Source organism: Castanea sativa, chromosome 5, assembly GCF_040712315.1.
Source record: "Castanea sativa cultivar Marrone di Chiusa Pesio chromosome 5, ASM4071231v1".
Lineage (NCBI taxonomy): Eukaryota > Viridiplantae > Streptophyta > Magnoliopsida > Fagales > Fagaceae > Castanea > Castanea sativa.
Genome location: NC_134017.1, coordinates 78,614,540 through 78,632,890, shown reverse-complemented (window position 1 = coordinate 78,632,890; position 18,351 = coordinate 78,614,540). Strand labels below are relative to the sequence as shown.

Genomic DNA, 18,351 nt, shown 5'->3' with positions numbered 1-18,351 from the left:
CGCCCCGTTAACAAGGTTGCGCTATCCCCTTTTCTGGGACTGGAACCTCCTTTTCATTCTCTTTCTTAAGGATGGTTCCTTTGGAACCTAAAGGTGCACTCCCTTACTAAGGAGCTTCCTTTTTGGATCCTCAATAGTATACTCTCTTGCTAAGGAGCTACCAAATGTGCACTGTCCCCTTTTCCGGGATCGTCCCTTGCTAAGGACTAGCTGCAGTATGATTGTCCCTTGTTAAGGACTAACATAATACTGAGCTTTTTAATCACGATTTATCATAGGTTTTCAAAACATATTCAAGATGCTCACATAAATAATCCATTCATAATTCTCAAAATATCAATATATATTCACACATACAAGTTTAAATAAATTTAGGTTGTCCCACATGTTTTTCGTAAAATGAATATTCAACGTGCACATCAAGCATTTATAAAGTATCAATTTATATATAATATCAACATATTTATTTGATATAGAATAGTTTAATAATCAAATACTGTTTTGGGAAAACCACCAAAATTAACAAACACCACTTACCTCTTAGTTGCAAAAATAAAAGAAATCAACCTCCCTTGAATCACAACAAATCTGTAGAATTAGAACCTAGCAACACCAAAAATAGGTTCATCAATACACAATTTCCTACTTAAAAATCTATTTTCACGCTTAAACGGTTTTATCTTAGACAAAATTGTTATATCCAAAATCCTCTATTTATTCACTTAACTATCTAATTTAATATTGGAAGCCACGTATAGCCTTAATTTATCCATCTAGTTGCTTAGCATTCCCACTTGATGCTGCTGGGTATTGACTCTAATATTATATATATACATCAAGTGGGATATCTATTGACTCTAACATTTTATATATATATATTCAATCTAACATGACTCCCACGTACAAGCCTTAATTCATTCATTTAGTTGCCTATTCCCCCATTAAAACTGCTAGACAAGTTTTAGAAAACAATAAAATGGTGATAGTTGATTTGGTCAACAATGAAGGCTATGTGTGAATACATATTAACACAAGCACCCTTATCCCTTTAACATAGTCACAAAGTCCAAACCTATTACTCTATTTGTTCAATTTCAAAGTCTATGGTGACCATATGGCTATATATATACAATTCCTACTATAATAATCATCATGGTCTGCTAGAAAAGCCAAAACTCCCTTTTAAAAGCTTTAAATCTTCATAGTAAAAAATTATTATACATATATTTATTCAATCAAATATAAGAAGCCATGTAGAAGCCTTAACTATCAATCTAGTAGCCTATAATTCTCATGATGCCGTTGGACTTGTTTTAGCCAATAACAAAAAGGTGATGGTTGATTCGGTCAACAATGGAGGTTGCACTCTTTTCTATTAGTATAGAGATAGTCTAGGTTCATAACAATTTCTACCTATGACTATTCCAACTTCTTAAATCTAGAGCATTAGAAAATTATACTTGTAGACTCCAACTCAACGCCACAGTGAAAAAAGCAGAGTTCAGTAGTCGGCTGAAGCAAAAGGAAATACACGTATGACCAAAGAGGAAGAAAGCTAGGGTTTTATTTATTTAATTTTTTTTTTTAAAGCTTAACAAGGCTCATATATATATATATACTTATATCACCTCACTTGGGCTTCATATTCCAAAGTATATATCTCACTTTTAATATCTTAGGCCCAGATCAATTTAATCCATTTAATTGTAGGCCTCTTTTATAATTTAAGTATAATAATTAAATTGGTATAAAAAAAAATACGGGGTGTTACATAAAAACTCGAGTTTTATCTTGGAACTCGAGTTTTAGACACTCAAGATGCTAGCTTACAGCATTATTTTGAAACATGACAACTAACTAAATTTTTTTATATTTAAGGTTACTTGGAAAAAAAAAATTCTACCACTAATTGGCATTGTAATACTAGGCTAAATTAAATATAGAATTTCTATACATGAGATCTTAATTTCATTCACCAAGAAAGAGGAACCAACAGGCATTAGGCATAGCTACATTGAACAAAATCAACTAACAAATTTACACTTGATGCAAAAAAAGGAAAAGAAAGAAAGAAAAGGCATATTCACACTTCAAAACTTCATCAATATAGCTTGCCACTTAACAGAATGGATTGTCAAGGTGGTGTCTGCCCACAAAGTATAAAAGCTTGAATAAGGCACTGGGCAGCATGCGTTTGTTCTGTGGTCCCAGATACTATAACTACACCTTCCATAGCCCCAGGTTTTGGGTCATGAATCAACACCTTCGCACCCGAGATCTGAGATGAAATTTCCAGGGCCAACGTTCATGTCAAAATCAATATAGTACTATCATCATAAATTTGATGCAGAAAGATTGAAATTAATACACCATTCATAAACCCACCTGCTGGATCTGAGTCAAGTTACTGTTGTTCTCTCCATGAACATGGCCCAAAAATGTTTGAGGAATTGTGATCTCAACAGTCGTGCTGGTCAAAATTGGCACTTGACTTCCGCTGCTCATAATAATATTGGCAGAAAATGAAAAAATGCACTTCCAAATCAAATCATGAAGTTTCTTTGGTATAAATCTAAATTGATCATATATCTTGTCAAGCTTATCCAAACATTAATGCCTCATGCCAAATGAAAAAGAAAGCAAAGAAAAAACGTGGAACAGAATAGCAATCTTATCAATATTGTTTAAGTGAAGATCATATCCACAAAGTTAACCAATACTCCTTTTACAATAATGCTGACTAAATCTATATATTGGATTTAATTTGATGGGTGGTATGACTAGAGGCTATCACCATGTCATGCCAGCTTAACTCTAATTTACAAACCTAAGTATTTAGTTGTGTAAGGATAAGAAGATGATGGAAAACAACAAGAAATCTAGGAGAAGGTACCTTCGAAGAGGCCCACTTTTTGATGTCAAGCCCAAAACATCAGCTGTTCCCCAATTATTTCCACTGCTCACTGCCTGAAAGGAACAAGGAGTAACAGGGAAATTATAAAAATGGAAGTAGGTAAATTGGCCCCAAATGTTGAAGCTTCAAACTTTTGGAAAAACAAGCAACCAACCTGAGGATTCCAAGATCTTGGAGAAGAAGAGGGTCTGTCAAAAGTAGGACCATGTCCTGGTCTCTCACTTCCATAAGGATAGGGAACTCGGTCCATGTTAGATGGACCACTGCGATCCATACCATGTGAAAATGTAGGCTGGTGATCTAGGGGTTGGGATGGAATGGCAGAACGGTCAACTCCATGAGGATGTCCCACTGGAGAAGGATAGCTACCTGGGGAAGCTGGGTTATGTCTTGGCCTGAACAAAGGAGGAGGCATTTCTGGAAAAGGAGACATGTAGGGTGGTGCAGAAAAATTTGGAGGGGGTGGTTTCATTGGGAATATGGTTTCCCGAAGCCTGCCTGTTATGTGAAATAAAGCGTCCTGTACGGATTGCATGTTTCCAATAACCTGCCAAAAAGCACAAAGCCTGTTTGGTCTTCAAGAATAATTAGAAATAAATGGGCAGAAAATATTTCTATTACCTGTTAAAAAAATCCATATCACATTGTGAAATACAAAAATGGAAAATAGGCATATTTTAAATTGGAAAAAATAGTCCACTCTAATTGATCCATTTAGCTTAAGTCGAAGAGCCAATCACTTGAACCAGCATGGTTATAGCATCATGGACAAGCTTAAAGGACATATGAGCCACAACAGCATCATTTGGAATACCTTAGAGAAGCGCATGGTACTTGGCTGAAGATTTATTCAAAGAATGGAGACTCCACTGCAACATGAAAAGTATCACCTCACATTCATAGGATTCTTGTTATTGATTCAGAAACAGATAAAAGAAGTTGGGATCAGAATCAAAAGGACATCAAAAAGGAAACGAGAAGAGGAGGGGAGGGGCAGAGAGAGAAAATCACCTGAGCATGAAGCTCAAGGTGTCTTGATTCATTTATTAGAATGTATTTTGGCATAAATTAAAGACAAGATTGTTTGATGACAAGTTGGAAAAGGATTTTGGGGAGAGAAAAGAAATACTTGTAGGTTCTTCTTATGGGGGGGGAAGGAAATAGGGAAATACTGTGACAAATATGCAAAATGAGTAAAACAGAAAGTTCAACAAGAAAACTCTCCCATCGAAAAGCTTAACAGAGAATATATATATCTATCTATCCTATAAAATATAGCAGTAGCACTTTTTCTTTTTCTTTTTTGTCAAAAGGGTTAATTGCCTTTTGACTTTCTTAACTTAAGCAATATATTCATGCCCAAAAGGGTTAATTACCTGTACAACTTCATCATTAGGGGAACCACACTTTGGAACTTGTTCCTTTGAAAAAATACGTATACTGGCACCGGTAGCTCTTCTCATTTCTGTTATAATGAAACCACCTTTACCCAATAAACAACCTATCTGCTGTGAATGAACAAGAAGCCTAGCAACGACTGCAGCACCAGGTTCAAATCCAATCTCTGCAATTCTACAATGCACACGAATAACAGCTTCCTGGGCTGGAGAATGTTTCTGCTCGGAATTCTGCAGTAGGTCAAAACAATAGAATTTGAGAAAACAAAAGATCTTCTATCCCTAATAATTCAAATAAGAATACTTCCAGATTATCAATCCATTAAAATGTTAATGATGACTATTCTAGAACAAAGTTTTCTTTAATAGGTAATTACACCACGGAAGGGATTAGCCCTGTGACCTCTTCCTCCAACCCTTACCTACAAGGGGGTAGAATCATAGAGATGTGATTTGGTCCAAGGACCATTGGCTCCTAGAAAAATAGTAGTACTTTGAAAGGTCCAAAAAAGGAAGTAGTGGATGACCGTCATCATCTGGACTCTATACATAGGAGATCTCAAAGTGACCAGTTGGATTATGGAACCCATACCACTTAACACGATTCACAACCCAACCCACTTTAACAAGGGCATTTTATGTGCTAGGCTTCTTCTATCAGCCCTTGCACCAAATATATTGCTTTTTTATAGGTAAATAAATTTGTTAAAAGAAAAAGAGAGGAACACCAATACACTAGCTGTGTACAGAAGAGAGCTGAAAAAAGAAAAGAAAAAAAATACAAACAGTACCGACAGGATTATCATTTCACGATTGAACAAGAAAATACAAATTATTCGTTCAAATGCAGAGAAGCACAACAAATTTTAGGGTCAAAGACCATGAGAAACTTTTGTCCAAGGCAGTGCTAGAAAAGGTTTATATTCTCGGGTCCTAATTCACTACACATGTTACATTGTGAAAGAGATGAGATGGAAAAGCCTCATTTTTTGAGGAGATTCTCACCATTTCATGGTCAATATATATATACATACATATTTTAAATCTAACACTGTAAATAGTACCATGTCATTTAAAATATTCAATGACATGGCACCACATGCACCTTTTTTTAGATTTGTAAAATTTGGTCTGGACCATGATATGGACTTGATTATCCAGGTCCATATTTTGCAAGAACAATCTAAACCAAAAGTTAAAATAAAAAATAAAAAAAAATCCCACATGTATTATGGATCTCCACACATTAATAAAAGAATTATAATTCAAAGACGGTTTAGTTTTCATGCCTCTCGTGCTGATATCACAACAACCCGCTCATCTGAGTCAGACACAGAATCAGCAATCTTAATAGACGCCCCAGTTTCACTTTGCAAAGCACGTATTATACAGCCACCTTTCCCAATCAGACTACCAACTTTATCAAGTTGGCATAACAACTTAAATACCACCTCTTCTTCCATAGCCATTCTGTGACCAGCACCAATATTTTCAGGCCCTGGAACCGAAGAATAACCTCTTGAACGATAATCTGCAGCATGAAAGTTAGGTGCATAACCCCGTTGAGGAATATCAACATATGGTGGCAGGGGAGTTCCATGTAGTGCTCCCAATGAAGGTTTAGTAGAACCAGAGTTGGCTGCATCAACCCTAGGGTTATCCTGAAGACAACTTGAAACAGACAGGAGTGCTTTCTTTACAGCTGAGAAGTTTCCTGTTATCTGCATATCATTAGAATATACCCTTAAGAAGTACTATACTGAATAAAATAGAAATTATCACTAATAAAAGAAAAGAACTAGAACAGTAAGTCAGGGAGCCATCAGCCAAAAACCAGGACTAGGCTCCAGCAAAATAAGTATAAGTACAAGGAAAGCGTAGAATAAAAAAGTACGAAGACCCACAGCAAGCATCTGGTACTCTTCCAGTCATGAGTAGGCTCTTTTGAGTATACCAGTAGGTTGATTCTGGATGCCTTCGAAGTGCAGCGAGTTTCGTGCATTCCAACTAGCCCATGAAATCATCCCCCAGGCCTCTAATATAATCCCTTAAACAGGGGTCAGGCAAAATCAGCTAAGTTGGTCACATGTCGGGTTGGATCAGGTTCTATAAATGCCATCCAGTTGATCTGACATTGTCAGGTGAAGGAATGGCCCAACTGATGTCAACCAACAAGCGGAAAAAACCGTCCGAAGGTCACTCACGGGTGGGCAGTCAATAGGACTAGGTCAGGTAATTGGGTACATTAGATTTGCATTCCCATCAACAAAAAACACAGATCTACTACATTAGATTTCCACAGATCTATATCTACATTCATAAATCCACACAGAATATCATTTTCACAAAATAGAAAAACAATATAACTACTCATTTTCCCCTATTTACGTCTTCAACCCACCCCCCCACCCCCTCCTTCCTCCTCCCCACCCCCCAACACAAAAAAAAAAAGAAGAAGAAGATATACCAACATGGCAACCCAAGGAGCAAGCTCAGTGTTGTTCGGTGTTCAGTCTTCTTGGGTTTGACAAATTAATAATTGGAAATGGGAGAGATTTATAAATATATATATATATATATATATATATATATATATATATATATATAAAAGAATTGAATTTTATTGAGATTAACAATCAGTCACCCAAGTATACAGGGTGTATCCACCTGGGGACGATACAATCAAGCATGCTAATTACAAAGATCTATCAAATCACAAATCGAAAGAAGAGAATAACTATGCACTATAAACATCCAATCCAACAAGGTTTAAAGAAAAATAATTTAAGATCCGGCAAAGTGTTAAGCTATTGAACAATGCATATTCGCAATTTAAACATGCTAGTTCTATAAAATTATGTCTTGTCGTAAATCGGAGCAACATCACTTTCATTTAGGTCCACCAATGACACCACTTTCAAAAGTTCTTGTGACAAATTTTTCACAATTGTTGAGGTGACAGGTTATTCATTGGTGTATAATAGAAGTGATACTAGTGGCAGTCCATCCATCCATGTGAAAGGGGTTTAATTTTGGCACTATTTTGAAGTTATTTGGGAATCTGGGCTTTTAAAAAAAAATAATATGATACTCCCAAATTAACTTCAGAAGAGCATTTATTCAACTAGTTATTATCATTTTTTTTTTTTTTGTGTGCAAATTTTGGTCATGTGAAAGTGACATTACACTAATCACAAGCTACCACCCTCAACAAGTTGTGAAATTTATTGTATTTGCAGCATCATTGTTGCATCAAGTTTACTAGGCAACAATAATCACAATAACCCAATGCTCATAGTAGTAGTATCCCTAAACTCATTAAGAATAAATCCCATATATTTGTTTCAAACAAAAAAAAAAAAAAAGTACTAAAAGTTAGCAATTCAATTTTCAATCAACTCAATTATACTAATTACGCTAGTCTTATAAAAATCAAAACCCAACATTGTAATTTTCAATCACAATTGAATTGAATTGAATAAGGAAGGACTTACCTGAATCAAGTCATGAGAATGGTGATGATCTCTAGGCAAAACCCTAACTTGGGCCCCACTCTCCTGCCTAATCTTCTCCACAATCTTCCCTCCTCTCCCTAACACACACCCCACCTGATTACTCCCCGCCAACAGCCTACAACACACCGTCCCGCCGGAATTCAAGTTCGGGTCCGGGTCCGGGTCATGGTCATGGTCATGGGCCGGGTCGTTCACTCTGTTGTTGACTTCTTCATTCTCATCGTCGCCGACGACGACCTTGGGCTTCGCCATTGCCATTGTCTCGAAGACCTTGAGGAGCGCTTGCTGGGCCGGCGAGCAGTCCTGGTCTTGGTCGCCATTGTCGTTGACGACGACGTCGTTTAGGATGTGGACGACGCAGTGGTCGGCGTCGTTGTTTTCGGAGGAGATGTGGAGGAGGGATTGGAGTTGGAGGGGGCGGAGGTGAGGGATGAGAGAGGATGGGCAGAGGAGACGGAACACGGTTTGTTCTGTTGTTGTTGTTGTTGATGAGAGGTGGCGCCGCTTTGGTGTGGTGGCGGTGGGGTCCATGCTGGTGGTGGTGGTGGTGGGGTCCAATGGGCGCTTGGAGTTTGGGGTGAAGGATGAAGAAGCAGAGTCCATTTTCAGTTTAGAGAGAGAGAGAGAGCAAAGTGGGCTCTTTTTTTTTTTTTGGGTTTGTAATAGTACACAACTACAAAGTACAAAACATACATTTTATCAAATGAACTCAGTATGTACAGTTTGTTGAATACTGTAGTGTAGGGCTTTGACGTTTCGTACAGCAGGCTTAGGTTCGAGTTTTATTGTCAGTCGTCCCTCCTTGTTGTTAGGCCTACGGTTTGTCCTGACCCTAGTATACGATAGTCTTAAAAAAAAAAAAAAAAAAAAAAGAATACTGCAAAAATTATATATACATTTATGATTTTGTAAAATTGTGTACTTTCTTAAATAAATAAAAAAGAATCCTCAACGTACTAGAGCATCCATAGTAGTGGAGCTAAATTTTAGAAATTTAGTTTCACAAAAAATTATTTTATTTATTTTACCTACTTATTTTACAAACATACTACAGCAGTGGATCTATTTTAACTTTCAACACAATAAAATAATATAAACATCACAATAAAATAATATATCTACTACAATAAAATAACATATCTCACTACCCAAAAAATATTCAACCACAATTTAATTGAAAAGGTGAATAAAAAATATTTTTTTTATAGCTCTCAGCTACAGTGCTCGTGTATCAATACATGAGCATTGTAGCACTTTAGCTAAATTTTTTTGTTTTACCTCCACTGCTGCAGGAGGATTTTTTGTGTTTGAGTGGAGTTAAAAGAGTTATATAGCTATTTATAGCTATTTTAGCTCAACTGCTGCAATTGCTCTTAGACTGAGAGTTGAGGTCATTTCAAAGACTCAAACAAATTATTCATAATTTCATTTTTTTTTTTCTTTTATCTTTTTAAGAACAATTTAGACACTAAAGTGGGTGTCCAAATTAAGCACATAACTATTTGATATATAGTCATACTTTTTGTTGCCGCTACATAAATGAATGTCACTTCTGGATTAAATTTTTTTTTTAAAAAAAATAAATTGCAGAACATACATGCATAGATTCTTATGTGACATGAAATAGACACAATAATGGTTTATGTTGCATATCTGTATTGTAACATTTATGAGTATGATACGGTTTATGCATAATAACATGGTTTATGTTGCATATCTGTAACAATTATGAGTATGAACAATAAGTACTTACAATACAATAATTTTTCATTCATTTAATACGTATCATAATCAAGCATTAAAATATAGAGTTATAATTACACACAAATTTGTTTCTAGAGCACTTTTAACACTTAGTTTTTTTCTACAATACTTTCACCAACAAAAAGATCAGCTAACTTTTAGCTTTTAGCTTTTTTTTTTATTCTTTTTTTTAGTAATAAACTTTTACAAAAAGTTAAATAAGTCATTTCCAATTAAACCTACTTATTAGTAATAAACTTTTAGCAAAAAGTTAAATAAGTCATTTCCAATTAAACCTACTTATAAGGTACAAGTGGTATTTATATCTCTGAATTGAACCCCAAGTTGAGACCATTATTTTGGGGTTGAACTGCTACTTTTTTTATTTTTTTGAAAATTGATTAGACTGCTACTTTGCCTACAGTACTTTTAGTAATAAACTTTCAACAAAAAACTAAGTTGTTCTCAATCAGGGAAAATTATTAGGTACTCTAGGAGTACTATAAATGCGTACTCCCTCCTCTCACATGAATGGTGGGTCCATTATGAATTTAATTAGTGAGATCCACTATTCATGTGAGAAGAGGAAGTACGCATTTATAGTATTTCGAGAGTACACAATAATTTCTCATCAATGAAACTCTATATGTACTTGTAACGAATGAGTATTGCATTTATATCTCTAGATTGAACTCCAAGACCATTATTTTGGGGTTGAACAGCTACTTTTTTTGTTTTGAGAATTGAATAGACGGCTACTTGGCCTAAAAGCCATTAGCAATTTTCGTAAGATTCTTTTAGATGCACATTATTGTTTCTTTTTATTATAGTCTCGTTCCTTATAATATCCTCTGTTCGTGCCACAAACTAAGATAAAATTAAAAAAAAAAAAAAATAGAACCAAAAAAGAAATGGGAAAACACAACAGTTGGTTCTTGATAGATGCAATTATAAAATCCTTAATTCACTGAAACTGCTTAGGAGGAGGCTAATGCAAAACAAAGCCTGTATGAGATCCTTTGGGCATTCCCCAGCATTGTCTTTATGGACAAACATTACTCTGTCAAAAGCAGTATAATTGAATTGAGGATATATCGGTATGGCCTCGATGCCCCAAATGATTTAGGTTTCTCTAAATCTGTCTTTCAAAGGGCTTGAAATCTCAACCTATCCATATATAAAGTCAAGTTCAACAGCAGAAAGTTCAGGCCAGCATAAAAAACCAACCTTCAAGTGCAGCAGAACCAACCCTATAAACTCATTTAAAAGGGTATAATACCAGTTCATCCATTACTTTAATAAATAGATTCCTTCCTCTATATGGTGGCTGAATCCAAACGGGCTATCTTGAGGCGTCACTAAGGTTTCCTGCAACTCTTAACCGCCATTTGGTCAGCCTCAAAACCTATTTTCTGCTGAACATGCAAATCAAGATGAGGTAAAATGATTAAAAAGATTCCGTGTTTCTTAATGCTCATCTCGGTATGATAAATTCATGTTATCAATAAAAAGGTTGCTCACCTCATCCCTATTTAAGAAGAATTCTGTCCAGCTTTTGGTGCTGCCCTAGAGAGGTCCCTCAAAGTTCCCTACAGTTCATAGAGGTTCAAAAGTATAAATGAAAAATTTTGTGCCATTGCTCTTGTATCACAATAAAAAATAGAGAACAAAACCTGGTATGGAACATTAAAAAAAAAAAAAAAAAAACCCCGTGTAGAGGACAAAGTTCTACTAGTGCTAAGTCACATACACACGCGTATGTGTATATATATATTTGACAAGTACTTCCAACCCAAGTACATTGATACTTGCAATTTAAGAATCGGAGATAATTTGAAAGCTTTGCCCTTAAAGAATAAATGCCAATAGCGGTTTTGGCATTGTCTCAAATAAGAGCCAAAGAGAGGTCGCACCACACACTCATTTCTCTCTAGTACATTAATTATTACTTATCAAATAACACCCAGTAGATTTTTTTATATATATTATTTTTTTTAGCAAAAGGAAAAGAAAATGAAAATGAGAGGTTACTTTTTCTTTCTATAGAAATAAATCTTCTTCATTTATTTTTCTCACTATAACTTATATGATTAAGTTAATCAAATGTAATTTGTGGCGAAGTACACTGGGGAATACATTCAAGGGAAGGCTTTTTACAAGTCCACAAGCATATGAGATTGCATTCAACACAAGAGCAATACAAAAACTTACAATAAACAATACATGAACACTACTACTTACCTTGCTTGCCCACATAAGTCCACATGCGTTGCAAAGGGTCTTTGGCCCTTCAGGACCGCGTCGCATCATTGGAGTAGACTTCTCACTGATGCCACAGTGTCGACAGCTAAAAAGATTTAAGAGGAAACATCAGGCACATAGTTTCAATGATGATAAAATTAGATGGGTTCAAGGAGAAAGATGGCATGAAATGGATGGCACATCAAGCACATAAGATATTTTTTAACAATTTGGTCAAAGTGATGCGCAATTTGTTAATTTAAGGTGTTACTAAAGTTTTCAATTGAATTTCCAAGGTCTCTCTAGATAATGCACCACATGCACAAAGTATTACAGCAAATTTAAGGGGTTCGTGATAGTAAGACAACTACACAACCAACCGCCCATGGAGAGAGAGAGAGAGAGAGGGAAATCTAACCCATACATTGCCTCAAGAAATACTGGCAATTTTTAACCATTTGCTTAAGATTGGTATGTCATGGCATAGCCCCACTTACTAGGTTCAACCTACCACTTAATTCGGTTCAACCAACCGCATCCCATTTTTCAAATGATTTAAAGAAAAATGACTCAACTCATGTACACAGGTGATGAAAAATCACCAACAAAAAGTAAAGTGTACCAAATCCAAGACAAAAATGAGGGGGGTGGGTGGTGCAGAAGAAATTACACGCAAACCAAATCCTCTATACTGCCTCATCTTCATTTTCCGACAAACAGAAAATCAACAACCAAATGAACCCACAAATAGAAGAAATTTAACGACCATTAAGTCATAAGATCCTTGCAGTTAAACAAGTAACAGATGGTCAGCTATTCCACTTTATACTCACACAAAACGTCACCTATGACCTGTTAGGACTTGTCCCCTAAAAAGGCTTTACTATCATCAACATCTTAAGGCTGCTGTCCAAGAGGAACCTTAACCATCCAAAAACTTTTACCCCTCAACATATTTTGCAGAATCCAACTTACCCAAATAGATCCTGTTTTGGCAAACCAATACCAGATATGTTTCATAACAACAGCATTATTCCATTCATGCACCATCTTTAGATTTAAGACACCCTCCTTACATACACAAACCTTTTCCCACGCAACCTTGTCTCCCTTTCCCCCCTTTATATCTTTTTTTAAGATAGCCATGTTAAAACCTATTTCTTGTTCTAGTTAGGGATTATCAGTCCTTTCTGTTTTCATGAAATTGTCCAATACCCTAATTACAGTTTCAAACTCGAATTCAGCTACAAAGATTCTTTGCAATTTCTTCTCCATTATGAGATCTGAAAAGGACCACACACCCATATTAGTTAGTTACACATGCACAAATTTAGTGATGCGCATGTGGTACAGTACTAACCTACTATTGTTCAGATGCAACGCCTATGTAGAAAATGCTTCATTAGAGATAATAAGATATCCAAAATATTACACAAGTCAACCTGCATATGTTAGATAACAATAGTCTTAAATAAAGACTCAAGTGTCAACCTAGCCTTTTGTTCCCAGATCTTCAAATTGCAAACTAATTTACCCTACTATTATAACCTTAAACTTCATTTAGTGACCCAAATGACAATTAACCCGACCAGACTTGAATCAAGCATGACTAAATGTTCTTCAGGAAAAAAAACTACAGACACACACATGCACGCGCACATGCACACAATATATGGATCATTAAGACTCTCATAGGACTCATGTAGTATATAATTATAATATCTCCCATTTTCATGGTAAATATATGATTAATTCAAGGTAGACATTACAGAATACTAAATAAAATATGCTAACTTACACAATCTCCTGATGCTGGGATCCATTACCGTCAGGACCCCAGCTCTCGTCTGAGCCCCAACTTGTTACAGCTGATGCTGAATCATCATTATTGGACTTAGAAGACGTAAATTGACCTTTATTTCGCTGCATCCTACAAAGCGACAATAAAAAGTAATGATCAAATATTGCAACTCCTAGTAAGATGTCATGCTTGATTTGGAATTTACTATACAAATTTCAGAATACCACAATCTTTCCCTTTTTACAAAATGCACAAGCTTCATTTAAATGATATGGGTTGCTTACAATATCCATTTAAAAGGATCTTATACATCATAAAATAGAGTACCAAGAGTGGTATACTTTTTCTTCTTCAATAAACCCCGTGCCATTTCAAACCAATACACACAAAATGGGAAGGAGAGAGTACTACATATTTTGAAACATCTTATGCTTTTCCAAAGAAACAATATAACTTGGCCTATAGAGTACAAGAAAAAAATAGCTCTACATATAATAAATAGATTTTCCACAAAAGGTTTAAAAATTATGATGAAGACAGATGCCATACCTAAGAGCTACCTCTTTACGAACAGTATAACGAATTTTCTTGTCAAAGTTTCTTTCTTTTCGCTTTTCACGGAATCTAGCCAGTGAGGCATTTCTCTGAGGGACACTTAACCGTTGTGGAGTACCAGAAATTCCCTGGTTAACTTTTTGTTAGCAAGACGCTTGAAGAGACAATATACATCATTAATTATTATAACACTCAGAACAAGTACCACTGATGCAGGACAACCAAAACAAAACTAAACAACGGAAAAATAAAGGGATATGGCCTAGGAGTCAGCACCTAGGCCTGACTTGGAGTCAGCACTAAGCGGGGAAACCACTAGGAGTCAGCAACTAGGGTAGACCTAGAGTCAACACCAAGGGTAGACCTAGAGTCAACACCAGACCAAATGGCCATTTTTTTATTCATCAAAATATCAACTATCTCCTCAAGGAGTACAATAGGTTGCTTATAAAGGATTACTAAATCCTAATTCTAATTGGCTAGGAAACCCTAATTGCCTTATTACAAAAATAATTTTGCTTCCAAATTAAAATATTAATAGCCTAATAAACTATTAGGACCTAAAATATAAAAAATACAATTGACTTGCAAACATAAATAATACTAAATAAAAATCTTCTTGCGTCTCCCGCATCAACCACTACCTGATTATTATTGTGAACAGTTGCTGGGATGGCAGGCATGTTTGGAGGTGCTTCCCGACCCCCCAACAATAATAGCACAGCTTGAACCTGAGAAAGACATCTTAAAATTATTAAAAGGCAGTTTCTACAGTGCACCATTGAGTAGACAAGATAGCCAATACTAGTTTCATGATAAATTGAGGATCATTATGAAAAACAATTCATGGTCCATATTTCCAGATAGATGCAATCATCACACGTGTGTCCAAATATAACTTTCATGTCAATACATAATTTTATGCAACAAAAGAGTTGCAACTACATCAAAATTGTATTAATGTTACATATTCAAACTAGTTAATCAGCAGGATCTAATCTATGCAAAACATGAACTCGAAAAATTGTGCACTTACACTAATCAGCATTACAAGCTAATCTACATATGTACTATGTCACCTAGATGCAAACAACTCTTTCTTTTACTTTTCTACAGCCATGTGCACAAGCCGAGTGCTATGCTAATTAAGCTCAGCTCACTTTTATTTCAAGCAATCTCAAGCAAGAATTTCAACAACCTCCTAATCTCAATTCGAGCTAAAGGGATTACACTTTGTAGAATATAAACCGAGTCAAGCCAAGCAAAAGGTTGGTCAAGATTAAATCTATTACTACAAAGTTTTGCTCGAGCAGGCCAGTTATCTCTAGCTGAACTCAAGCATCAACCTGACGTCCAGTCAAGCTCAAGTAACTTAAATTCTTATTCATTAAAATAATTAATTAATTAATTAAAAATGTAAATAAATAATTTTTTTTTTAATAAAAAAATCTGAGTCAAGCTGAGCAAAAAGTCACTCAATATTGAATCTTCTGGAACACAGAACTACTCGAGCAGGCCCTTTACCCTGATGATATTAATCTAACCTCAAGCAACTCAAATTGTTTAAGGCCCTACATCTTACCATTTTGCACCCCTGCATCTCCATATTTATATCCCTCTCCAATTAAGATTAAGATCCATATTAGAAACACCAAAAGCTCATGTCACAACTCCAATCAAAAGTTTGTGTCCATAGATACATTCATTGTAATTACTTGGTATCATTGCATTGTATACATCACACCCATCTAAAAGCCAACATCCTAACTTCTTGGATTATGTTTGCAAACTCATTCTCGTATTCAGAATAATAAATACAAAGTCTCAAATTAAATAAATTAACATGAATTCTTAAATGCATAATATGTGAACATAATCACCTTCAATTGATACCTTGAGCATATTTTTAATCATATTAATTGCACATATTCCACATCAAATAATAGACACCCAAATCTAATATATCAGATCATCAAGCATAAAAAGCAAAATAGCGACATGAACTAAACAATGAGGACAAGTAAATAACCTTTTCAGGTGATACAGAATCGAACACATAAACCTGACCCTGAAATGACAGTGTAAGCTGGTCTCCACAATCACCACCGGCTTGATCCACCATTGCGCTGCGATTATCAGAAAGATTCCCGGCATCAGATGGGACATCCCCTTCATAGCCCTCATTCCCACCACCACCACTACCATTCACATTCCCATTGTCATGATGATGATTATCATCCATCCCATTCACATTCCCATTGCTCATATGATGCAACCCATGATGCTCATACTGAAATTGCATTGGATGCTGTGCCTCGCTCATATGCATCCGCACATTATCTTCATGAATGCCATCCATTTTTCACTCCAACATATATCACAACAATCGAAAACCACTACTTTTCATTAAAAAATCGCTGCTTTCTCCTTCAAAATCAATGTGAAAGCTATCAATTCAATGATCAAATAACCCAATGCACAATTTAGTTGACAAGAAATGCAGGAAAAGCAACCACTTTTCACTCCAATATATATCACAACAATTGAAAACCACAAATTTTCATACAAAAATCGCAGCTTTCACCATCAAAATTAATGTTAAAGCTACCAATTCAAAGATCAAATAACCTAATGCACAATTTGGTTAACAAGAAATGCAGGAAAACTGTAAAAGCAACCATTTTTTGCTCCGATAAATATCACAACAATTGAAAAGCACAAATTTTCATACAAAAATCACAGCTTTCACCTTCAAAATCAATGTCAAAGCTATCAATTCAAAGATCAAATAACCTAATCCAAAATTTGGTTGGCAATATATGCAGAAAAACTGGAAAGCAACCATTTTTCACTCCTATATATATCACAACAATTGAAAACCACAAATTTTCATACGAAAATCACAGCTTTCACCTTCAAAATAAATGTTAATTCTATCAATTCAACGATCAAATGGCCTAATGCACAACTTGGTTGACAAGAAATGCAGGAAAACTGTAACAGCAACCATTTTTCACTCCGATGTATATCACAAATATTTGAAAACCACTACTTTTCATACAAAATTTGCCACTTTCACCTTCAAAATCAATGTTAACACTATCAATTCAAAGATCAAATAACCTAATCCACAATTTGCTTGACAATAAAAGCAGTAAAACTGGAAAAGCAACAATTTTTCGCTCCGATATATATATCACAACAATTAAAAACCACTACTTTCCATACAAAATTCACTTCTTTCACATTAAAAATCAATGTCAAAGCTATCAATTCAATGATCAAATAACCTAATGCACAATTAAGTTAACAACATAATGCAGGAAAAGCAACCATGTGTGTGTCACAACAATCAAAAACTACTATTTTTATATTCAAATTCAATGCGAAACCGCCATCAAATTCAAATATCAATAAAAACGCACCGTTGAGTTGCTTTCACAGAACCGTTTGTGCGATCTCTCACTCACAGTGATTGAAAAGCACTATCAATTCAATTACCAAATAACCTTAAGCAACGTTTGGTTGCCGAGAAAATATGATATTTTTTCCTCAGTGATATTCCTCTAATTTCTGAGCAACCAAACAGGTTTTTTTAATCGGTTAGCAAAATTTTTAAATTTTGGAGGATAGGGAAAGCCGAAAACTGGAATAGCGATGTCCTTACACTGGAATAAGCAATCCCCCTGTGCTGTTCTGATCCAAATTCCAAAATTACCAGGCTCCTGAGATTTCCGGAGAAGTGAGATATCGAGGTGGATTTATGGCCGTTGGATGAAGTCCCGACCTTGGATGATCAACGGCGAGGAGAACTGTGCTGTTTTTTTGAGAATAGATGTGAAGGGTTTTGTTTGGTTTATGAAATACTTTTATAAATTTTAGGGTAAATTATAAAATTGTTCCATAAATTTTTTATATTATATTTTAATTTGATACTTAGTTTTTCAATTGTGTTAATTTAGTTCTAACCTTTTAAGTTTTATTTTAATTTGGCCCCAGTTATAAGAGTTGGTTGAAAATTGCTAACATGTTTAACGGATCGTATAAACTATTATTTCTATACCATGTAATTGTACACTCTTTCAATTGAGTGTATATTTGGGATCAAAATTCAGATTTCCTAATCCTTAAATCATGGATTTAATCTCATGGATTTAGCATTTTTTGGTGTATCAATTTATACTT

At 35.2% G+C, this 18,351-nt stretch overlaps 2 protein-coding genes across 5 annotated transcripts; both read right to left on the bottom strand.

Annotated features, from left to right (window-relative positions):
- Positions 1-1,837: 1,837 nt before the first annotated feature.
- On the bottom strand, positions 1,838-8,490 carry LOC142633701 (KH domain-containing protein HEN4). The gene is made up of 7 exons (XM_075807942.1): positions 7,806-8,490; positions 5,601-6,032; positions 4,291-4,542; positions 3,069-3,461; positions 2,894-2,967; positions 2,386-2,497; positions 1,838-2,278 (listed from the first exon to the last, which is right to left on the bottom strand). The coding sequence occupies exons 1-7, from the start codon at positions 8,427-8,429 to the stop codon at positions 2,135-2,137; spliced, it is 2,031 nt and encodes a 676-aa protein (XP_075664057.1). The 5' UTR covers positions 8,430-8,490; the 3' UTR covers positions 1,838-2,134.
- A 2,014-nt stretch (positions 8,491-10,504) lies between these two features.
- LOC142633613 (GATA transcription factor 28) lies at positions 10,505-18,051 on the bottom strand. Of its 4 annotated transcripts, none has more exons than XM_075807855.1 (8): positions 17,834-18,051; positions 16,196-16,593; positions 14,811-14,897; positions 14,161-14,294; positions 13,609-13,740; positions 11,811-11,916; positions 11,091-11,158; positions 10,505-10,984 (listed from the first exon to the last, which is right to left on the bottom strand). In XM_075807855.1, the coding sequence occupies exons 2-7, from the start codon at positions 16,523-16,525 to the stop codon at positions 11,102-11,104; spliced, it is 846 nt and encodes a 281-aa protein (XP_075663970.1). In that variant the 5' UTR covers positions 16,526-16,593; positions 17,834-18,051; the 3' UTR covers positions 10,505-10,984; positions 11,091-11,101. The 4 variants fall into 4 exon arrangements, with proteins under 4 accessions (XP_075663970.1, XP_075663972.1, XP_075663971.1 ...); XM_075807857.1 differs by having other exon boundaries at positions 10,505-10,981; XM_075807856.1 differs by having other exon boundaries at positions 17,592-17,876.
- Between the last annotated feature and the right edge of the window lie 300 nt (positions 18,052-18,351).